Source organism: Cololabis saira, chromosome 6, assembly GCF_033807715.1.
Source record: "Cololabis saira isolate AMF1-May2022 chromosome 6, fColSai1.1, whole genome shotgun sequence".
NCBI lineage: Eukaryota > Metazoa > Chordata > Actinopteri > Beloniformes > Belonidae > Cololabis > Cololabis saira.
Window position 1 is genome coordinate 31,259,005 of NC_084592.1, and position 24,302 is coordinate 31,283,306.

At 40.2% G+C, this 24,302-nt stretch overlaps 1 protein-coding gene across 8 annotated transcripts in view; it reads right to left on the bottom strand.

Annotated features, from left to right (window-relative positions):
- Positions 1 to 1,590: 1,590 nt before the first annotated feature.
- traf3ip1 (TNF receptor-associated factor 3 interacting protein 1) overlaps positions 1,591 to 24,302 on the bottom strand; it is a 32,752-nt gene continuing 10,040 nt past the window's right edge. The window contains exons 3-17 of one of the 8 annotated variants that reach the window (XM_061723943.1): positions 22,264 to 22,425; positions 19,747 to 19,863; positions 19,212 to 19,628; positions 19,058 to 19,135; positions 18,939 to 18,959; positions 18,705 to 18,728; positions 17,830 to 17,908; positions 17,412 to 17,432; positions 16,522 to 16,603; positions 15,815 to 15,907; positions 13,500 to 13,626; positions 13,385 to 13,421; positions 13,180 to 13,253; positions 5,276 to 5,493; positions 1,591 to 4,971 (exon numbers count right to left, since the gene is read on the bottom strand). In XM_061723943.1, the coding sequence (XP_061579927.1) occupies positions 4,806 to 4,971; positions 5,276 to 5,493; positions 13,180 to 13,253; positions 13,385 to 13,421; positions 13,500 to 13,626; positions 15,815 to 15,907; positions 16,522 to 16,603; positions 17,412 to 17,432; positions 17,830 to 17,908; positions 18,705 to 18,728; positions 18,939 to 18,959; positions 19,058 to 19,135; positions 19,212 to 19,628; positions 19,747 to 19,863; positions 22,264 to 22,425 (1,716 nt within the window). In that variant the 3' untranslated portion in view covers positions 1,591 to 4,805. Of the gene's footprint in view, positions 4,972 to 5,275; positions 5,494 to 13,179; positions 13,254 to 13,384; positions 13,422 to 13,499; positions 13,627 to 15,814; positions 15,908 to 16,521; positions 16,604 to 17,411; positions 17,433 to 17,829; positions 17,909 to 18,704; positions 18,729 to 18,938; positions 18,960 to 19,057; positions 19,136 to 19,211; positions 19,629 to 19,746; positions 19,864 to 22,251; positions 22,426 to 24,302 lie in introns of all 8 variants that reach the window. The other 7 variants (XM_061723941.1, XM_061723940.1, XM_061723946.1 and 4 more) reach the window with 7 other exon arrangements.

Consider the following 24,302-nt stretch of genomic DNA (forward strand, 5'->3'; position numbering starts at 1 on the left):
GTTTCCAACAGATCAATGGAAGAGGCAGGTGGGTGGAGGAGGCAGGATTTGGTCATATTGTTTAAACTGTGTTTAGTGATTATTAAGCACGGTTTTTAATTATTTTGCGTTGGAGCGATGTAGCAAATAAAATCGTTCGGACAATTCAGCTCCTCAACCATCAGTTACGTGTTTCACATGAGCAGTTCAAGTGAAAAGAGCAGTCAAATCAGCAAAAATTTCAGTTTGCTAGATAAAATATATTAATTCCTGAGTTAGTGCACAGCTATGCTCATGTATGCATGTGAATGAGTGTACGTTTGTGTGTACATGAAAGTACAATGTGCATTGAGGCTTCTCGCTTCGGGAATGCTGCTTTGGCGTCGCCGCTGCTCATTTGCATAAAGTTGAGATTCTCTCAACTTCAAATTGATGCTCTGGACGCTCTGGACACCTCCAACGCCTCCAATGCCTCCAACGCCTCTTGCAGAGCGCTTTCATAGAAAATTAACGGCAGTCGGACGCCTACAGTATGACTGTTGAAGGCTGAGTTACACCATTGTGTTATGTTAAAATTTGTGTCACATTCTTTTTCTTCATAATGTCTCGTTTTTTGGACGGGCCCATTTAACGTAAAGCATGATATTCCAAATGTGCATGGTGCTGTTAATTAGGCTCAAGCCTAAGAAGGGCTTTTAAAATGCCAAACTGACTCCTGGTTTAAACACACAAGTCTGAACTTTGTGCTCTGTAAGCACAAAATTTAAACCTAAACTGCCCTGCCAACCATCTTTTAACTACTAATGTGTGTTGAGTCATTCTTGGGTGGGTAATATACACCAGGGAGGTACGCAGCCGCGACTTTATTCGGCCCGATGACAGACACCGAGATCCTTGTGGCGCTCTAAAAATAAACAGACAGGTCAACAGAACCATGCGTCCTCATAAGTGGACAGGTTGCCTGCAGACTTCCAGCTCTGTGTTTAAAGCTGGTGGGAAAAAAGAACTGCATGGCTGAAAGATCCCAGTTCAGTTTACACCAAGATTTTGACATGCATACTTTTAGTCACTGCAGCCCAAGACCTTTGTGCAAAAATACAGATCCATAGAAGTGGGTCACTCAATAACACCGCAAACCATTCATTCAAAAATTCAAACCACCAGTGGATTCTTGTTGCACATGCACCTATACTCAGACATGTCTCTGCTCTACCTGTTGGGACCCTTTTAAAGGAAAAACACTTCTATAAAACCTTCAACTAGCTGCTGAAATGCATCCTCCTACATTTATTCCATGGTTATGCTGTCGTTTCTTCATTTGCCACTGGCAGGTTAGTATTGGCGTCCATCAAGGGTCTTCAGAAGAAAGCCGAGTGGTTTACGACGCGGCAGAAGCAAACTCACGTCCTTCAGTCTGAATTGGACACTCAACATTCCACGAATACTTAATGTGAAATCTTCAAAATAACAAAATGGTCATTCATCATTTTGTTGGGGTTAACCTGAACGATCACGGCCTCTTATTTAGCTGCCACTACAAGGCTACCCTGACTTTCAATCTGTGACTTCCTCTAAACAAGCCACAACTCCTCACCTAGGAATAATAAACAAGGGACAAACATCTATTGCAATGTACCAATTTATTTCACTCCACTACAAAATTATATAGTCATTTCAACTATGATACAGCTCCACATATACATTATGTACAATTTAAAGAGGAACAGAGGATATGACACAGCGTGCAGCGTTTACAGTGATTCCATTTAGCATCCGAGCATGCAGGTTCCCACGTCGCCAGGTCTTCAGTTTAAGGAGACATATTCTGTCCTTTTTTCACAAGCTGACACACTTTCCTGAGGCCTTGATGAAATGTCTGTGACAGTTTGGTGAAAATATTACAGTGATGCAATGTGACTGCACTCTTTTCAAACATGTATTCTTCGCCATCGTCTAAAGTAGCTGGTTTTAGGGGGTGGAGTCAGCCTCTCCAATTCCAACCCCCTTTTTCCACGCAATTGTATTATGGTGGCAAAAAACCCTCGACGTACAAGAGAACATCCATTACAGGGTCTGAGAGCTGGAGCTATCGAACCTCACCCCGAGATCACCCACTGATCACAAGCTGGCGGCTGATGTCAAATCCTTACACATCTGACATCTAGAGTGAAACACACAGTTGGTACTGACCCCTCACGTAGGCGTGATCTCACCAAGGCCCGTACGTTGGACACAGTCGGTCCTCACACTGCTGGAACGCATCTTTTGTGTTTTGCCTTTTTTGGAGGCTGAAGTCCAGAAGTTTTGCAGATGTGGGGAAGTCTCCTGCATGTTCGCTCTTACATTGGATGGATTACATATAATACTGATATGAAAGTAGAGTGGATAAGTGAGATATGTTACTGCGGCTTGACAGCTGATTCCAGAGTGACTGGCTTTTACTGCATTGTAATACAGAATCCCTTATTGGGCAAGAATTTAGTAATAAAAATAAATAAAAAAAAGTTGTGTTTTTATCAAGAGAAATAACTTTCTTTTTTTTTTTTTTAAGAATCAAGGTTAGTACAATCCATTTACAAACCACTTCATCTTTCAAAAGCACGGCTGTATACTTTGTAACACCACAAAATCAATCCATATTCCGAGCACAGACTCAGAATATGGAATATTTAACAGCTCTAAATGTATAGCACATTTCCACCAAGCAGTACAATTCAGTTAGATGCCGTATGGTACGCAGCTACTTGTTTCCATCTTCCAAAGCTGCCGACTATAAGAAAATAAGTCAGCATTTTCTCGAATAAAGCTCAGCTTCTTCTTGTCAAAAATAAGATATGATGTCCTCCCCTGAGCTAAGTCGTTCCTCCTCGATTTTATTGACTGGAGCCACTGTGACGCACAAGTATGATGTCATGTAGAAGAGGTAGCTAGTCATCTGACCAACACACATGAAGGATGAAACGCAAGCTAGAGGAGACTCCAGACTGGGCCGCACCGACCTAAAATAAGCCGCCCCGCTCAGTGGAAATGTGGCTTCATACAGCTACCTATTTGTTTTAAATAAATGTATGAGTCCACATTTTGGACTCATGTGGCCGTTAACTCTCCATCCTTAAAGGAGTGCAAACATTTCAGTGGTGGACGCATTAAAGAGACAAGTATGTCCAGTGGTCATATTCTCATCTGAGTGAATTGAACTGGTTTGTAGGATTTTCAATCAAAAACTAATAAAGAAAACTACTGGATTACATTCATCGATATAATCAGGATTCCAGTGTTTTCCTGGTAAACACGGGCAGTGCTGGCAATCTTCTGGGAGGCGAATGTGCAGCAGCAACATGTTTACCTCCATCTTGGACAGAGTCAAATCACAAACCACTTTTTAATCGTGGTAACTGCATTTTCATTCATAGACGGCACTTTGCAAAGTAAATATTTGTTACGGTGCTGAACTCCTGTGTGGATAAAATGAGACGGGGCGGTGTTCACTTTAGGTCTCGCAACCTGTCACACCATCCGCAGTCTTGAAATGTTTCATATATTCTTATCTATATGATGTGTAAAGACTATTTTACATGGCTGCACATGAAACTACTAAAATAGGATCTCATTACATGTTCAGATTGATCATCGTCCAAACACTTCCATCCCAAAAACAAGCAAATGTTTGGCAAATTCTTCGGTACGATCACAGGAGAGGCTTCTTCGTGCCTCCAGGCTCACCGTCACATGAACAGGTGAATATCTTTTCTAAAAAATGATGCAAGTTGAGAATGTTTGATATGGTCATGTAGGCATGGCAGAAGCTGGGTTGTAGCACTTCCTAGCTCACATAAAACATCTTCAAAAAGAAAAAAGTCCCCTACTCATCCTTATCAAAGTGCAGCAGTGCCTCATGGGTGGACTCGTAGCATTGGCCTTACAACAATGACGGGAGAAAAATGTTCTTAAGTAAACATGTGTCTACTTTTACGGACGGAAGCTTGAAGAAGACTGTTTGGGAGACTGGCTGACTGACTGGATGAAGAGTCGGAGCTAAATATGACATGTAAAAGAACACAAATGAGTTTTTCTCAAGCAGCATAACGGGACACTCCACACAAATCCTTAATTCATCTAGAAATCTGACCTGCTATGGTATCTTGTTTCCTATCAGCTGAATGTGCCACGAGTATGTGTGTTAGGTGGTCTCGTGGCTCTTTTACAGATGCAATCACAACGCGCATCACAGCGAAAGGACAGATAACGTGTCTGCAAACAAGTTGTATGTTGAGACTTGAAAACCTCCCAACAGACAAAATGCTGTTTGGATCTAAAAGCACATTTCTGTATTCTGATTACGAGACCGAAGAAAGACATTTTAAATATGAATAGTGGTTGCTACACATGCAGTTTACCAAGCATTCGGTAGCAGTTCTGACGTGAGCTGTTACAGAGCAGAGATCAAAGATGATGACCGGTTCATGTGCAGATCAGACACATGGATTAAATGGATTCATTTATCATCTGTGAGGGTTATCAGCTTGTCAGCCTCCAAATATAACATTCAACTTTTCAATTTACCTAATCCACCTACTTCTGAAAAATATAAGGCCTCCACAGCAACGCATGGGTCTTTTGGATTCTACTCTCCCACTTATTGCTGGCTCCAGTCCTGCAGAACCGTACTTGGATCCCTCTCCAGTACTGAAACCTAAAAGGTGCTGTATTTGGTCCCATTCACCATAAGCGCCATTAAAACTGGCCTTAGCAATGTTCTGAACAAAAGCCTGCTCATGCCTACAAAATCAGAGAATATTCATACATTTCTCTCTGGTCCTTCAAACTCAGCTTCTGGAGGAGAAGTTGATTCCCGCCACCATCTTCTGGATCTTCTCTTCGTTCCTCAGAGTGTTTGCCCTCACAGCACAAATTTTGTCCTGTTTGTCGTTGATCAGCTGCTCCAGCTCGGCTAGTTCTGCTTTGAGAGGCTCCACGGCCTGGTCAGTCGCCCTGTAGCACACACAAGCAACATGAGGATTGTTTTTATTTCTCATTGGAAATCATCTCATCATCCACAGTAACCTGCAAATACATCACAGCACTTGTTGTTCAAGCAACTATTACACAATTCCTTTTTTCTTAGCTCTGCAATCAACTGCATACATTAACCTAATCAAGGAATAAAGATGGCGAGGCTGCAGCCTGTGTGCTCCACTAGGCCTCTAAACTTTTCTTAGCTGGTTTTAGTGCTTTAAAAGCATAAAACAGGCTCTGCTCAGCAACATGAATCGTGTCGTGTGTTTGGCCACCCGACCTCTCCTCGTGCAGCAAGGCCTGTGCGTGCTCCTTATTCTCCCGCCGCCAGGTGTGCAGTTCGGCCTGCATGGCGTCCATGTCCTCCTGGATGTAGTCCATGATCTTACCCAAAGGCAGGGAACTACGACAAACCATCTGAACGGATGAGCGAAGCCGGTCAATCTCCCTCGTGACCATTTCCCGGTCTTTCTTACGCGCCGCTTCTGACACCGAGCTCTGGAACGGCAGGTGAGATTTAGAGAATTAAAAACATTGCTGGTGCACCGAACCCTATAAGCAAAGATCAAATTTCAGTTGCCTGCATGTTACCATTTTTGAAACGGTCAGAAAAGACATTAGGGTTTCTGGGTGACACAGTGGTTAAAGCAGGCGGCCCATGTACTGAGGCTACAATCCTCCAGCAGCGGTCGCAGGTTCGAGTCCTGGTCTACAGCCCTTTGCTGCATGTCATCCCTATTCTCTCTCTACCCCCTTCCTGTCTTCATTCTGAATAAAGGCCACTAGAGCCATTAGAGTTAGGCTTGGCGACCTGAATAAACCTTGAACCAGTAACACAAAGTACCTTAAGTGAGACACGTTCAGAGTAAGATTGCCTGATAACATGAAATCGCTTGATCATAACACCGTGGAAAGCTTTTGTAGCTCAAACATGCAGAGCAATTAACTCAAAAGTAGTTAAAAGAGTAGAAATGTGGAAAGTATCCCACTAAACTGACAAATCAAACATATGTGCTGGTCAAATCTTTTCTTTGGATGGGTTACATGTTATTTCTTCCATTTAGTGCAACCATATTTTTATTTTTTGGTACCGGTTCCTAATTGGGTCAGTTCCCAATTACCGACAACCTACAGGAAATATGTTGGTGCTCTCAGCAGTCTCAGTGTTTTTACATTCTTTAAATGAAAGATGCTTCATTTTTACTGCCCAAATGGGAAACGCCGTGCGGGCTGTAAAAGCAGCTTCAACTGCAGTAGTGGTCACCAAAGATCAGCACTTCCTTCACTCATGACGCAATAAAATTAAAGGTACTGTGTCACAGGGCTGTCACCAAATTCTTTGTGAAATATTTACTGGTTGATTCTAGTTGGTTTAGGGAGGCAGCACCAGTAATGCACATCTTGTTACCCTCTGTGGAGCAGAGAACGGCTTCAGGGATGCTGTTACTGTCTGCATACAGCTCACTGTGAGGTGTACATCAGCTCGTTTTGATCTCTGCAAAGAGGTTACCTTCATTTAACATGTGGAATTTATTAAATAAAAACTAAATGTTTGGGTATTTTGAGTGCGCAAAATAGGATGTGAGAGGAAGAGGTGAGATACCAGAAGCTCAAATACATGTTGATCTCACAGTGTCATCACCAGAGAGAGGTTACCTTTATTTCCATCTCTGTTTTACAATCTATTTTATCAGTTTTTGAGAAGTAAAAAGTAAGAAAGTGTTTGGTTTTTCTTTTGGAAAATGTAAGTAATTTTTCAAATCACACCTTTAACTTTAAGTTGTCGAAACAAGTATTGTTTCAAAAAGCAGTATCAGTGTAGCAAAAATCCTAATAATGCCCAGCTTTCCTCAGGTTACTCTGTTACTGATCCCTTAGTCCCTCAATGTGTTAATAATTTGAAACTTTATACACATTTTACCTGTAAAAAAGAAAAGGGAAAGGAAAGATACACAATAGAACAAGATTTCCTCTTTAAATCATCAACTGTTTCCAAAAGATGAGACAGTAACAGATTAAGAAAGAAGTGCTTTTGACTGACCTGCATCATTTCACACACAGCAGTGTAACGAACGGCTATAAGAACACAGAAAGGACTTGTGTCTTCAGACAAAAACATAAACTCTCCTTCAGAATTCCACCTTTGCCAGAAAAGTCTCGAATGCCCAGAACCAGAGCAAAGCTGCATTTAGTGGTTTAGGATTTCAAGGCTAAAAATGTTAAGGCGGCTTTCTGCAGAACTAGCTGTATATACAAAGATCAAACGAGCTGCTGGATTGTGTTGGCTAAACTTGGGGGACTGGCTGATTGGCCGTTTAAAGCTTCCATTGTATTGTGTGTCGCTGAAGGAGGCACGCACCACACTATATCCCAATTACAGCCTGTCCCTTGATGGGGAAAAGGAGGGAAAGGTATCAAGGAAGAAACTTGCTTGGCAGAAAGCAAACCTGAGGATGTTTGCTCAGCTGGACTTTGCGACCTCGTCTGTGCGTGTGTAACATGAAAGCTCTAAATACTGCAATTCTAAAGCCACACACGCACACACCTCCAAACACCCACCAGAGGATCAGGCTAAGCATACAGTGAACACACTTAACCCCCACCCACAATCTTGGTCTTCAGGTCTTGTTTATTTTAGTAACAGGCTGTGGCAGTGGGGTTATTTTACTACAGTATTGAGTAACAACTACTACACTTTTGCCTCCCTTCAAATTCAGCTCTGAGCCCAAATTGAGCTATCTGGCTCCACGGAGGGGAGCACCTGCAGACTTCATAGTTGGAAAAGAGTGTGAACCAAATGACAACTTCCTCCTCAAAACACACAACCTGTGTTAGAAGCTGCTCGGGCAGCAGCTATGCCTCACATAGTTGGCACACAACCCGCTCCCTTATCAAGCCATCTTCTCAAATAAACCAGGCAGCTAACTAAATCCAACCTTGACAGGTAACCTGACTAGACAAGACCACACCGTAGAAATGACATCAGATATTACTGTTTACCTCCACGTCTTTCAGGAAGTGAGCACACATTTCTGACAACCGTACTCCGTTACTCATTTGCTGTGACTGAAGAGTGCGAGGGTTGAAATACCTTGGCCCAGTGGTCCCCCAGCAAGGTGGGTGGTTTTCCACTGGGCGCCATGAACCCTGCAGCTAGACAAATACTCTACGGCTCATTCGGCTGGTGTAGCGGCAGTTATGGTCTGCATAACCCAGACAAGACCCATGCCTTCGTTTCTATTTGCTGTCCTGCAGCTACCCCTTGTTATCCTCCTCCCTCCCAACAAAGTCTTGGTGCGAAAACATGACCCCACCCCTTGTTCATGCGGAGTCTGTCTTGGCAGATATAAATCACAGCTTTATAGAGGTCTCAGTTGGGGTCTATGAGACCTGTGCACTCCTCGTTTTCCTTGCTCTAATCCAGATCACACAATAATATTTAAATGCACTGACCACAGAGGAGTGGGAGGTGAGTTGGAGTGGGATGGGTTTGTGACAGAAGGCCCTGGGAATCAGGACAACGCTGCCACTGGTTGGCACATGAAAAACAGACTAATAAGATGAAGAAGTTAAGTTTGAAATCCTGCTTTTATAGTCGCAGCATTGTCTTAAAAACCGACATACAGTATATGATAACTTTTTGATTCCACCGCTTTTTTTCTGAACAGCAAAAAGTTCATCTAGATCAGGGGTCGGCAACCCGCGGCTCTAGAGCCGCATGCGGCTCTTTAGCGTCGCCCTAGTGGCTCCTGGAGCTTTTTCAAAAATGTTTGACCTTTTTTTCCCTTTTTTTCTTCTTTTTTCTTCTTTTTTTCTGCTTCTTTTTTTATCTTTTTTCTTGTTTTTTTCTGCTTCTTTTTTTTATATTTTTTCTTCCTTTTTCCTTTCCTTTTTAATCTCGACAATTTGACTTTTTTCTCAAAATTTTGACTTTTTTCTCGACATTTTGTCTTTTTTCTCGACATTTTGACTTTTCTCTCGACATTTCGACTTTTTTCTCAACATTTTGACTTTTTTCTCAAGATTGTATTTCAACATTAATCTTGACATTTTGACTTTTTTCTCGAAATTTTGACTTTTTTCACGACATTTTGACTTTTTTCTCGAAGTACATAATGAAAAAAAAAATCCTCCCCCAGCATGTGTTGCCTTCATTCTAAGGCTTATACAAGACTTTTCATTTTTTGCGGCTCCAGACATAATTGTTTTTTGTGTTTTGGTCCAATATGGCTCTTTCAACATTTTGGGTTGCCGACCCCTGTTCTAGATGGTTTATCTGACATTGAAAAAAAATACACTCAATGCTTTACTATCAGTTAGAAGGTGGACAGATTGAACATCTCATTGCATGCATCACTTCAATGTTCAGCATAATATAAAATCCACCCGGACATAACCAACTACTGATCTAAATGAGGAAAAGTGAGCTAAAATGTGATTTATGGGCTGCTTTGGGGGGTTTCCCACTGTATAGAGAAAAAAAAAACATTCTTCAAAGTATCCTCTGACAAGAAAAATGGCTTGCAAACATAGAAGCTATTGATGCCGTAGCAGGTTTCAGGGTGTCATTAACTGGAAAAACACCCGTTTAGACACTAGATCCCTGGTGGCCAAAGATAGGCTTCTGCAGACCTGTACATGTCATTAACATTTCTATTACTAATAATTACTGCTCATTTCTATGTTTATTTGATCATGACAAGAGGATGGGCAACATACGTAAGACACACCAACAATAAGTCGGAGGTTACTTAAGGTTACTTAAGTATAAATTAAGGTGACTATAGAAGGATGAACTCAAATTTGAATAGATTAGATTAGATTAAGTAATAGATATTTGGTGATCTGATGATGATGAGGGGGTTCTGGGAGGACGTGCTCAGACATCTACACATGCATGGAGGGTTTTTATTGCTTAAGAAGAGTAATCTTTGAAGTTATATAGAGAGTAGTGTGTAGAATAAAAACTGGAAGTTGTTTATATGCTGCTTGGTCTTTTTTTGTTCATAAAAGGTCATCCAAAAGTATCACTAAATAATAAAAATAGTTTGGTGTCAGTGAGGTGGAAAGCATAGAGCTATAATGTCACTGTAGCTCCAGGGAGAGATGCGAGAGATCGCCACCCTGGGGTACGAGAGGGTGAACCGGGAGGAATCACACAAAAGGCTGCAGATTCTTCCACAATAAAAGAATTGTTACCATTTTGAGAGAGAGAGAGAAATAAACAGTTTGAAGGTATGACTTGGGAGCAAAAGACATTTGGCTGCCTTCAGGTTTATACTCATAAACCTGATTAAACTCTTCCATAAACCCTCTGCAAAAGTAATATGACTAATGCCATGCCGCAGGTTTGTTTCAAGGCTGATGTTTATGAAGACACAGCGGTCTGCAGAAAGGCCTATTTATTTTCTTGACAATTCTGCAGAGAGCATTCTGGCCCTTCTCCTCCATGACGCTCACTCAACAGCCATCCATTCATACGCCACAGGGTTTATTTATACATTACAGACCTTCATCAAGGCTAATTTGATGGGGTAAAGAAATCGGAGGGGAGTACACAAAAATTCCTATGAAAACGCAGCTGTTGCAAGGGGCAGATTCTGTCTAAATAAAAGAGAGAAGTATCTTGGAATAATATACAAGGCTGGCGAGGGGTCATAAGTAGGGTCATCCTCATAAATACACAGCAAATACTTTGGTCGCGCGCACACACGCACGCATAGAGCTAAGGAACATGACATGACTCAACCATGCAACTGTGTAAATGTTCCTTTTAATAAGCACAACTGCATGAGCAGAATTATTTTAGCAACAGAAATTAAGAGGAAACGCTCATTTCCATCAGCCTATAGTAACTTGTTTTTTTACATGAATGTACCATAGAAAACGTATAGCTGTGCACTCAAAACTTTTATTTTTTAGCCTCCGAAGAAACTAGAAAGATGAACCAGTCTTATCCAATTTAACGTTTGTTGACAATTACTGACATTTCACCCATTATTCATTTTATAACATACAGGGTTTATACAGCAATCGTTATGTTAAATTTAATACCAATTTAATACCTTTTTCACTACCTTCAGATTTTCTTAAAAAACGGTCACAACATTAAGTGTTAATCACGGACCTTTTAACATTAATACAGATTTTGACCTATAGAACACTATACAGAACAGATTTATAGACTCATTGATGTTGACCAGATGTTTCACTTTGTGAATGACAATAAAATAGACTGCTTAAATGTAAAAGGTAAAAAATAATACCAATTAAAAAAAAAAAATACCTCTGACAGTGAATGTAACACTTTTAATGGCCTTAAATTTGGCAATTTTCATTTATCACTTTTTAATACTTTTTAAAACCCCGCGGAAACCCTGAACATATAACTGCTTGTGTGTTGTGAAAATGATGATGTGACGTGTGTTGAAAGGTTAAAGTACAAATTTGTTGGATCAAGTCATTTTGGGTTAATATTTCCAAAGATGACCTTTCTGCAGTGAACATAATATTGAGCTGGAGTGGTTTGTGACTTATTCAGACACAGTGTTTTGATGAATATGGGCATTTAAGAAATGAATGGCAGCGCCACTTTCAATCTGGTCAAAACAAATACGACAAGGAAGCTCAATATTTACATTTTTGCCTGTGCGTATTTCATTGTGATTACGATGAAAAAGAAAAGGCTCCATTAAGCCGACCTCTCCGCCCTTTCATGTCAGGAAGGAAGTCATTACAGTTCTATACACAGCTGACGAGGCAAGGTCAATAATGATGAGGGGTGAACTGAGCAGTCCGCAGCTCCTCTGAGCAGACATACCTGCACTAACCCGGCCCCGCAGACCCTACGGGATACTGTGATACTCTGGGATGGAGATTTGGAGGCCCCTTAAAATCGAGGAGGCTGCATTAAGAAAATTAGGATAATCTCTACAAGGCTGTACTCATGTTACACAAAGAGCTCTGCTATTTTCAGTGACTTGCCTGTGTATGTCTGCTTTCATGTGTGCTTCAACTGGCTAGTGAAGTGGTTAGATTGACAAAAAACAACATTTTACGTGCGTATGTTTCACACGGACACACCTTTCTTAAATGCTGGACCTGCAGATTCCTGACAGCTCTTTCAGTTTATTGCTGGTTAAGCTTCAGGTGTGAGTTATGAGGGATGATGTCTGAGGTTGCAGTGAGGAAGAGATAGATCACGAGCCTTTTTGCATGAGGGACAGTCCAAAACTGCATAAATCACAGTCAGGGTGGTCAGCCAGGATGGGATAGAGAGAAAGCATGCTCCAGTGAAGTAGACCACCCAAAGCAGACAGCATACACCACCTCACACCACAGAGTACAGACCAAACTGTACTGCAAACAGCTTCACACTGATGAAAGAGCGCTCTCTATGGCTGATAAATAGGCTGACAGAAGGGAATCTGTGAGCTGTGGCAGTAATGTGTCATCTCGGCCTACCATGTGTGATATAATATTGAAATAAACAAGGACATGATAAACAAGATGAAAAAATGAAAAAAAAGATGAGGCCTCAGTGGTATATACCCAACCCTTATATGCGGTTTCATTCTAATGGAGAGCATTCGCAGACAAAACTAGCGGCATTTACAAGTTTAATGGCCAGAGAAAAAAAAAATAGTGTCTCTTTTTTGACAAGTAATCACAGGAGGGAGCAGGGTGAATACATGCAAGCTCTAAAAGCTTGTTTCAGGGATGTAAAATGCTTTCTAATGGTCCAAAAAGCAGCAAGTCTGGAACTGACAAACAAACAGAAAGAAACATACCTTAAATGTTGAGAAACTCAAGAAAAACAAACTAATTTTCCTCCAGACATCTAGATGTGTGTATTGATTGTGTGTGGTTTGCAAGGGGCCGTACTTGCTTGTGTAGTTATTAGCCCTTCAGCGCCACTGGAGGGGAACATTTTTGTGGTTTCAGGGCACTACAATTACTCCTCCTCACTCCATTTGTTCATATCGTTCTTTTGATAAAAGCAAGTGTTGCACTAGATTTGTGGTCAAAAAGTGTTCACTGGGAACAAACTTCCCAGAAAGAAAGGCAGATTGAAGTGATAGAGATGTTTAACTTGGGCGCTAACACACTGGCTGTCTGGAGAACTAGGCTAATACTGCCCTCTATTGGAGAAAGAAGGAACGACGACATTCTTCCGGCACCTACCTCTTTAGATTTGGGTGAGGATGGCGTCAATTCATAGTCTTTCTTTGTCTCAAGGATTTTTTTGACAAGGCCACCTGCAGTTAGAGAAACAATCACTGATGTTACAGCATGCAATTTCAGCACTTTGATAAGTAGCAGAAGCAGAGGCTTTATGGTGCTTTTGAAATAGACAAGAAATAAAAGAAAATTAAATAGAATCATATACCATGTTTTTCTTCACCGTCTAGTTCTTGTGCAGGTTCCTGTAATAAAGAAAGACAGCAGTTAACCATACCAATCTGATGTTGGTCTCTGCTGTAATTAATGATCAAGTCACCTACTCTCTGGATTTCAAGAGCATCTGACGGTGGAGGGACGGCCTCTTCCACCACAAACTGTTCATCCTCATCATCAGACGACTTCTTCCCGTCCAAGATGACAGGTGCTGAGGGCTTGGCACTCGACAGCCTTAAAGACACAAACTGGACTCATTTTTCATGACATTTTCATGACTTTGCAGACAAAACTGCATGGGAGATGTGCATGAGCTGGTGTAACTTCTTTCAGACACATAGCAACACATCCCCCCCATTAGGGCTGGGCGATATATCGAGATTTTAATATATATCGATATATTTTCAAACACGATATGGTACAATACAATATCGTTTATATCGATTTTTGAAAAAAAAAATTTTTTTTTTTTTATGATTTTGATATAGCTTATTTTGTGACAAATTGACTTGAATGTTTTATTTGAGATTTGCACAAAGGTTTTGTTATTTGCACAACTGTCAACCTCAGTGGAAAAGTCTGCCTGTTACTGTCTACATTGTATTAATTGCACAGTGTATTTTAATTTAATTGTTATGCAGGAAAAGGGATATTTGTTTTATTTTATTCAAGAAGCATTTTTATTCTATATATGCAGGCAGTTTATTTTTATTTTATTTGTTTTATACATTTTGATATTGTGCAGACCTCTGTTAACAAAGGTACCTGTGTGACATTTGGCACGAGGCTTTGTATTAAAACAGACTGTTTTTTTAAGGGTTTGCCTCAGAAAAAAATGAAGCTAACAGAGATGCTATGCTATAATGCTTTGGGGGAAACCCCAATTATGGCACAGAAAAAATATCGAGATATATATCGAGTATCGCCATTTAGCTAGAAAATATCGAGATATGACTTTTGGTCCATATCGCCCAGCCCTACCCCCCATTCAGACTCATTTGCTCAAGGTTCTTCTTCATTCTCAGTGGAAGCTGGCTGGCTGCTTCTGTCGCCTGTATCTTCATTCCTAATTCTACATGTGGGACTTCCCAACCAAATATCTAAATAACACTTGTGATTTGCTTCTGTTGTGCAGACCCGTCTTTCACAGAGTCGATATATTTCCTACTTGACACTTTCAGCCAGAAGCAGTTACCTGCCGGATCTTGACTCCATATTTGCTGTATTCCTCAATGAGTGCTCTGACGTGTTGCGGTGCTCTGTGTGTCTGAGGTGCGTTGCACAACAACTATCTTGTTAATTACATAACTGTACCACCCATGCTAAACACTCTGCTTTGTTTCAGTCACCACAATCTAAGACATTTATAATACTGGGGGGCTCATGGCTGGTAGGGTTGCCACCTTTCAGAAATAGAAATAAGGGACGCCCTGATTTCAGCAGCGCAGGAGCCAAAAAAAAGCCCCAAAACTTCTAAACTGAATAAAAATGTGTTTATTTTATATGAAAAAACAAAATGCTTTGATTTAAAGTTTAAAGTGCTTTAATAGCATTGAACTTGCATGACTGTACAGACAGACAACCATACTAGCAACTGAAATATCCTCCTATGTACGTATGCCCACATCAGCCCAGATGTAATATAGCCTACAGGTGAAGAATATGGTGTAAAAGTTAATTTATTTCAATAATTCAACTAGAATATGGTGTAAAAGTTAATTTATTTCAATAATTCAACTAGAATATGGTGTAAAAGTTAACTTATTTCAATAATTCAACTAGAATATGGTGTAAAAGTTAACTTATTTCAATAATTCAACTAGAATATGGTGTAAAAGTTAATTTATTTCCATAATTCAACTAGAATATGGTCCATCCATTGTCCACCGCATTATCCGAGTCCGGGTCGCGGGGGCAGCAGTAGGAGCAGGGATCCCCAGACTTCCCTCTCCCCGGACACCTCCTCCAGCTCTTCCGGGGGGACTCCAAGGCGTTCCCAGGCCAGCCGAGCGACGTAGTAAACGTGTAGTATGTAGTACGACGTAGTATGGTGTAAAAGTTAATTTATTTCAATAATTCAACTAGAATATGGTGTAAAAGTTAATTTATTTCAATAATTCAACTAGAATATGGTGTAAAAGTTAATGAAAATACGGTACAAATCGTGTCCCGTATTAGTTCAATACGGGACGCAACATTTTTTTCTCAAATAAAGGACAATTCCGTATTTTACGGGACGGGTGGCAACCCTAATGGCTGGTGAACAATGTCCACTTTAGGATTTTGGATGAATTTGAATGGACCGCCTTAGTGCTAAATTAGTAGCTTAATTAGTAGCTTCTGCTGTCTGTCTGGATACGGTCTGATCAAAAGTTTCCAGTCTGGGGTCAGTAGATAAAAATGAGAAACATGAAGGAGTCACCTCTCTGCAGGGGTCGCATCTGCGTGGCTCTCTTGTCTCTTGACTCGAGGAGGTGCTGGGCGAGCACTACTTGGCCGTGATATTCTTCTGCCGCTGTACAATGAAGGACCATTAAAAAAAACTTGATCTAACAGCTGGTTTCACATGTGATTTCTGTTCAACTAATTATAGGTCATACGAGCGGTTACATTCACAGTTTGCTCTACACAAACCAAAGCTTGGAATAATATGCTTCTGAGGTTTTCCAAATGTCCAGTTTTAGCGATTCAGACTGCTGCTCTGGACAACGTTTACAATAATTAATAGCAGCTGTTATAACAAAACTGCTCAACTAGCCAATCATAAATAAGTCAGCTGAGAAACAAAACAAACAAAGCAGTCCCGTTTCTCAGCGGAAACAGGACTACTCTGGAGAGATAAACTGCAATGTCATAACAATAAAACAACACTCAGAAGCAAGTGAACATCTTTCTGATATATTCTAAACAGAAGAATTCTGAACTTCTTGAATATTCTAAACATGATTTGGCTTTTGTATGATACTACGATTAATCATAACCTGCCGTGGCTATGGATATGTCGTGTGGAGCTTGGTGCATGTTTCACAGAAAGCGCATAGTCTCTAGATGTCTCTGTTAGTCAAATGAATCTCTGCTGTCTAGAGACAGCAAAGTGCAAACCAACTGCCTGACAGTCCCGGTACGGACCTGGAAGCCGTGTTGGGCGGCACAGCGGGTCCTTCGGTGTTATCCTGAGGGGCAGGCCGCTGGGCCGACTGAGCATCTCCATCTGAGGACAGACAGCGCAGACTAGTGGTCAGCTTTGGATAATAAAGCAAGAATTGCACACATCATATTTTTTGTTTGTCTGTTTTGTTTTTCCTTCTTTGTTTAGAGTGCTGCCAACCTACAAAGAAAACCAAGATGTGGTCAGAAAATCATTTAAAAAAATCCCTATGATACTCTATGTGCTTTAAGGAGCTCCTGAAAATCCTGTTTTTGTTTAACAGCAATTTCTCAATTCACACAATTAAGTATAAAGGCCTTGTTTCAAACATATTAGAGGACTATTCTGCTAGTTGTAAGACTTCTAGTTAGGAAAATGTTTCCTTCGCAATTGGCAAAGATATTTTAGGTTGAGTTGGGTCAGACAGGTATAAACAATCAAAGCATTGGAGATAATGCAGAGACATTATCTCCAATGTTGAGCTTCGACAACTAAACCTGACTGACTTGCTCAGTGCTTAAAGAACAATATCATTGCTCAGTAAAAAGCTAACAGTAATTAACCCACTTATTGATTTATTCTCAGGTTTTACACAGTAAGGAGCTTGTATCCACAAGAAAATTCTGACATTTAAGGGAGACACTTCTTTACAACCTTAACCTGAGTCAAACTGGACACCTCTTTAGTTTCATGTGATCAGAATCCGTACAATCCCTCTGTATTACTTCAGGCTACCACAAGTCTCCTTAAGATGCATATTTGATTAAGTAAAGCAGGTCTCCTGAAATATCCACTACATGTCCACACAGAAAATTCTTGCTTGAATCATACGAAAAACAAGAAGTCCATCAAGGATAGGGAAAAGACTTACCCCCTTCACTGTCGGATTCATCTGTTGAGAGCAAAAAAAGAAAGCTTTATGGTCTCTTCATGCACAAAAGTCAGTGTAGAGTAATGTGACACTTCAAGTCTAAAGAACAGATGATTGAGAGGCGGCGTTTGTTTGTAACATTCATGAGAAAATGGGTTTTGCAGTACACTTCATATTAATCTTAGCTCTGTGAAATATTATTCCTTTCACCAACACAACAGTGCGGGATTAAAGGAGGCAATCAATTATTTTTGAAGCGGAGCGCAAACAGCAAAACAACTATAAATCAATTTGGGTGTCCTAAAAAGCTCTTCTGTGACTGAGGTGAAGTCAATATCGTTACATTATCCATGAGTAGTTATTTTGTTGACACATTTAATTAAATGACTGAGTAGAGATGGGGGAGGGGGTGCCGTACCTTGACCTCCAATTTTAGGCCTCCGTCTCTGCCCTTTGGCAGAAGAAGGCCGAGGTATTTTGGTTGGACCGTTGGGCTGCTTGAGAAGGAAGGAAATAGAAAAAGAAGTTTCAGTCGGATAACGAGGAGTAATATACACAGATGGATCTCCTCTACAACACTAAAATCACTGTCTATCACATCCTATCACATCCTGATATGGGACCTTTGAAAAAAATAAGTAGTAGTGGAATGGAAAGTAGCTGAAGTTCATTATGTGCTATGACCAATAAGAGTTAACATACATTAAAAATATAAAAAATAAATTAAAAGTTTATCCTGGCGGTAATACAAAAGACAAAAAAAAACTGAAAAACACCACTGGAATGTTAATGTAACAATGGTTTAGCATAGCATGTTGGCAGGGCAGCTTCCTTTGAAGAAAGAAAGTAAATGAGGACAAAAAGATAAATCGCTAAAGGAAGCACGCCAAATACTGTCCAGTTAATAACATCAACATGGACACTGGAAGAGAGACAGAACAGGCGGAATAACACGACATCTTCAAACTTTCTCACATCAAACAAGAACGCTAGCAACTTTAATCATTTTTCAGACATATGTTCTGCAGGAGCAGTGAAAAAAAACACACAGGTCATTAACTGTGGTCGCATGTGTAACTGCTACTGGAGGCTTTCTGTAAGTGCAGTGAGCACGCTGGTCCGGCTGTTTCATCACAGGGTTCGGCTGAACAGTTGAAGTTAATGCTTTCTCTGACTAAACTGCAAACATTTACAATAAGAAAAGAAAAACATGAACTACTCTGACAGATATTTGATGAGACGACAATACTTCCAAAGAGTCCTTTCTATTTTTATACCAGAATCAGTCCTCACCTGGTTCTCACCATCTTCTGTGGGCTGAAGATGAAGGGAACACAGCGTTACACCTCACACCAAACCATGTACTCATCAAGTGGATCAATTAAAATGAAACTAAAAGTTTTGCACACAGATCCCTGAACAACTAAAACCAAGCAGACAGCCACTGCAATACTCAAGCACTGAAACACTATGTTGCCTTCAGTATGCACGCCTGTTTACTACTAATCACTTTTGAAAGCTTTTTACCTCTTCAACTGGTTTTGGATCCTTGCAAGAATAAGAGGCAAAACAAAAAAGATTTAAGTTTATTATCCAGGATCCTCAAAGCTGCTATCCTGAGCAGCGTATTAAAAGACAATACTTACTGCTGGCACAGTTTTGGCTGTTTTGCTGCTGAGCTCCTCTGAGCTGGTTTTCTGCTCTGGTTCCCCTGACTCTCTGATCTACATGCAAACATACACACTGTGTGAAAAATGTTTTTATTAGCAGCATGCGAGATGTTGAGGTTGAGCGGCATACCTTGTTACTTCCACTTTCTCCACTTTTGTTCCGTTCGTGTCCACCTTTGTGTCGCTCTCTGTCCCTCTCTTGGTCTTTGTCTCTGTCTTTTCGTTTTTCCTTGTCTCTTTCTCGATCTCTGTGAGAATCTCTGTCTCTGTTCTTCTCTCTATCTTTGTCTCTTTCTCTTTCTCGATCCCTGTCTCTGTCTTTCTCCTTGTCCCTGACTCGCCCTCTGTCTCGATCCTTGTCCCGCTCTCGGTCACGACTCTTGTCTTTGTCTCGGTCTTTAGCTTGGTGGTCCTGGTATTTTTCAGAGCGCTCCCGTTCACGCTGGTGGTCTTTCTCTCCATCCCTCAATCGGCTCTCCCTCTCTTTGAGCTGGTCAGGGTCCTTCTGGTCCCGGCTGCCGCTGCGCTCTGTTATCTTTTTCTTCTCCTAAAGTATCACACACATGGTAAAAGTAAGGCAGCATTGGAATTATACTGAACATCGCATGCAAGATTGGGAGGTGCAGCGGTGACATGGTTGAGGTTTTAGGGGGATGGGGACTCACCTCTGTGTCACGCCCTTCCCTATTCTCCTTGCCCTGTGACTTGGAGGTGCTGGCTTTGGTTTTTAGGTCCACCTTTTCTCCTGAAAGCACTCGTTTAACTGCTTCATCACTGGACATCTGTATATCGTAAAAAGGGAAGTCATTTTTTGTAAAAGAGCAAAATCAGCAAGATGTTTAAAAATAGCCTGATAGATCAGAGCCACATCGAGGAAGATGGAGGGTCTGAAAACAATCCATAGGGCCTCTGCATCCAAAGAGCGGCACCAGGAGTTCCTTATCAACCTGCCTTTGCACACCACTGGTTAGTGCTACGACCAATCCGAGCAATGAACAAGGTGATATATTTAAAGCGATGGAAATTAATCAGGAGAAGACTGTGTTGTGTAGAAGAGTAAATTAAACTTTTGCCATAGCCTGTTGGCAAAACAGTAAATACTTCTAGCTTGCAAAGGAATTATTTGAGTGTTGTCTTGTGTTCAGTTCTCAAAGACAAAGTCTGAATCTACTGTGAATGACAAAGGAAATTGAAACGTTCGTTAATCTTCAGCTGTAGCCATCTACCCTACATCCCTTCAGGTTACGTCACTGCCATGTGTTTGGCCGCCCAGAGACTCTATGAGGATAGACTGATTTTAATGGCTCCCCAAGACTTTTGGGCATGTTTAAAGCACTCCAACGGATGGCAGTTAGACGTACCTGCAAAGTTAATCTAAATTTGCTAACGGTACGCCTAGATTTCTAGTCTACTTTAAATATTAACAAAGATGTTTACAAAGAATCCAGAAGAAAATCTGAATGACTAAATTTGTGACCAAACGTTTTGGCAGTCATGCAAGCTTTGGGTTCTGCAAACTTTGCTGCTTTAATATTCTTAGATTGTTTTTCATGTGTTTTTAATGTATTCTGAAGAAGCTTTATTAGCGCTTTATACGTTTCAAAGGCCTTTTATCTTAACAGATATCAGATTTATTCAAAGAATTCCTATTTACGATGTCGGTCCTTCTTCAAAACCTCTGCAGTTCACTCTTGCATGCTGACGTTTAGAGTAAGAACCTTAGGTTCTTGATGGGATAAAGATCTGGGGAGCTTCCTGGCCACAGATCCAAAATGTAAGTGCTAATCATCTCTGAGCCACTTTTATTATCACTGTTGCTGTCTCAGCTGGTGCTCCATGATGCTAGAAAATGCACAATTTAAGAAAAGGTCCCAGAGGAGCTCCTTTTTACAACAAGAGTTGTAGAGATTAATAAAGTATTACTGAGAAAAACTGAATTAAACTGAACTGGACTGAGAGTGTGGTCAAGGGTTGACACTTTGAATTAATCTGATGTACTTGGAGAGAAAAGCCTTTGTGACCTTTGTAATGCTCAAAAATAGTCTTCAGTATGTCATAAAAACACATGAAAACATAAAACCTAACAACAGTTGAAGGTCAAGAAGGCTTCAGCACTGTAACACAAAATAGCAATTATCAGGCAACTATGGTGCATTTAGTGTTACATCCTTTTCTGTAAAGAAAAATACATTTTAGCAATACATTTGTACTATTATAAGTGTGACCCGACCCACTGTCCTTCCTCACTCATCTTACTCATAATAAACACGAAAGTGTTTCTTTAAGAGGGGTTTCAAACAAGAGTCAAATCAAAACGTACTATCGGTACTTAAACTGTAACCAGATGTCTTCATAATAGCACATTCCCACTGCATACGTTTGACGAATGCATCTCCATCAACAAGAACTGTTTACACACACTTTGAAACACAGTTATCCCAGCAGGTACCAGTTCATGTGTTTACATGCCATCTCCAGGGTTCAATTAAAATTATTCAAGTTTCCCCAGGGCAGCAACACAGTTTCCTCAAGAGTGATACATTTTACGTGAAACATAACACAATGAGTCTCCGGTTGAACACTACGGAAGAGTATTAGGGCCACTTAAAAAAAATAAAAAGAATTCTGAGAAAAAAGTCAGAATTCTGACTTTAATCTCAGAATTCTGAGAAAAAAGTCAGAATTCTGGGCCACTAAAAAAAAAAAAAAAAAGAATTCTGAAAAAAAAGTCAGAATTCTGAGAAAAAAGTCAGAATTCTGACTTTAATCTCAGAATTCTGAGAAAAAAGTCAGAATTCTGACTTTAATCTCAGAATTCTGAGAAAAAAGTCAGAATTCTGAGAAAAAAGTCAGAATTCTGACTTTTTTCTCAGAATTCTGACATTAATCTCAGAATTCTGACTTTAATCTCAGAATTCTGAGAAAAAAGTCAGAATTCTGGGCCACTAAAAAAAAAATAAAAAGAATTCTGAGAAAAAAGTCAGAATTCTGATTTTTTTCTCAGAATTCTGAGATTAAAGTCAGAATTCTGACTTTTTTTTCAAAATTCTTTTTATTTTTTTTAAGTGGCCCTAATACTCTTCCGTAGAACACAGATTTGACAGTAAATAAGAGAAACATTTCTGACTTTGGAAAATTACATTTCAGCCTTTAAGAGGATGTAAAGTTACCGTTGGACGGACCTTGTTGAGGCAACACTTGGCAATGGCCTGCAGAAGTTCATTGGTTTTCTCCGGCTCGTGACCTGCAACGATTCGTGCAGGCTTTGCCGCCAGGGGCTCGCCGCTCACCAACATCACAACATCTATGGCCTTCTGAAGGAAGGCGATCTTAGAGTCCTTTTCCTATAATGAAAAATATATAATATGATGAGCAAAGTAAAACACACAGTTATCCCCAAACACAAAAATAAAAACATATCACTCTGAATATCACACAACTAATAATGCTTATTGGTACCAAGTAGGAATGGGCGATATTTTACCGTTCACGATAAACCGTCAAAAAAATTCCCCACGGTGAGAATTTGTCATCTCACGGTAAAAATGATAAATTCCTGTTAATGACGTTTTTGTGTAAAGCTGATTTATTGTTCTGTGTTAAATCCACGCACAACGTACGTGAAGGAAGGAAGGAAGGAAGGAAGGAAGGAAGGAAGGAAGGAAGGAAGGAGCCTAGAAAGAAAGAAAGAAAGAAAGAAAGAAAGAAAGGAGCCTAAAAAGAAAGAAAGAAACAAAGAAAGAAAGAAACAAAGAAAGAAAGAAAGAAAGAAATGAGCCTAGAAAGAAAGAAAGAAAGAAAGAAAGAAAGAAAGAAAGAGAAAGAAATGAGCCTAGAAAGAAAGAAATGAGCCTAGAAAGAAAGAAAGAAAGAAAGAAAGAAAGAAAGAAAGAAAGAAAGAAAGAAAGAAAGAAAGAAAGAAAGAAAGAAAGAAAGAAAGAAAGAAAGAAAGAAAGAAAGAAAGAAAGAAAGAAAAATTCCCGTTGATGACGTTTTTGTATTGATATTTTTTTTATCGTTATCGGGATAAATGCCAGAAATTATCGTGATAAATTTTTTAGTCCATACCGCCCATCCCTAGTACCAAGAAAGGGTCCTTTAGAAGGAGAAAAGAATGAATGATTACAAACTCATCAGGAAGGCAGAGTCTGTTGTTGGCTCTAAACTTGTCACCCTGGAAAAGGTGGTGGAGAACAAGATGCTGGCAAAACTGCTGGTTATCATGGACAATCCCTCTCACCCCCTCTACAAAACACTGGACAAGCTGAAGAGCAGCTTCAGCAACAGACTCGTCCATCCTCGCTGCTCTAAGGAACGATACAGGAAATCCTTCCTACCTACTGCAAATTAAACTCAATAACTCATCCACTTCTGTCAGAGCCACGATCATCACACATCTGGACTGAATCTGCCTGTCACCTTGCACTCTGACTCTTGCCACAGCACCTTACCTATTTATTTATTTATATTGTGTTTTTTTCAAGTGTCCTTGTTCTATTCTGTGAAGCAACGCCTTCATTAAGTATGCGGATGACAACACAGTGGTAGGTTGCATCACTGGAGGTGACGAATCTGCATACATGAGGTGCAACAGCTGACTGTGTGGTGTAAAGAAAATAACTTGCTCCTGAACACATCCAAAACAAAGGAGCTAGGGCTGTTCGATTTTGCCCAAAAATAAAATCTCGATTTTTTTCTCTCAAAATCCGATTTTTGATTACGATTATGATTATTTTGTGAATTGACAAAAGGCAAAGAAATGATTTCAAATATGCTGTTTTTTTATTGAACATTTGCCCCATTGGGCTTTAAGTGCAAACTTTGCTCTTATTAAACCAAAAATGAATGAATAAAGTGCAAAACTCTGTAAAATAAGTTGAAAAAAAGTTTAAAAAAATATAATAAAATATAAAGTTTTATCCCTGGAAAAAAAAAATCAGCAAATCAGCACTTGCAAACATACAGTAAGTTATATTTCCAATTAGATAAAACAAGACATTTTCTAATAAAACTAAACTGGGTCTTTGCATGCTAAATAATAATGCAACCCATGAAGGAGGTAGAGGTGTGTAATGTCAGTCATTACATTTGCTATTCACATTTGCAAGTTTTTTGCAAGGAACACGAGCCGGTCTACCGCATCTGGCTTGAGGGATGCCCGGTGGCATGTTACAACGCCCCCTCCTACACTAAAGAGCCTCTCCGATGGGGCACTTGTCGC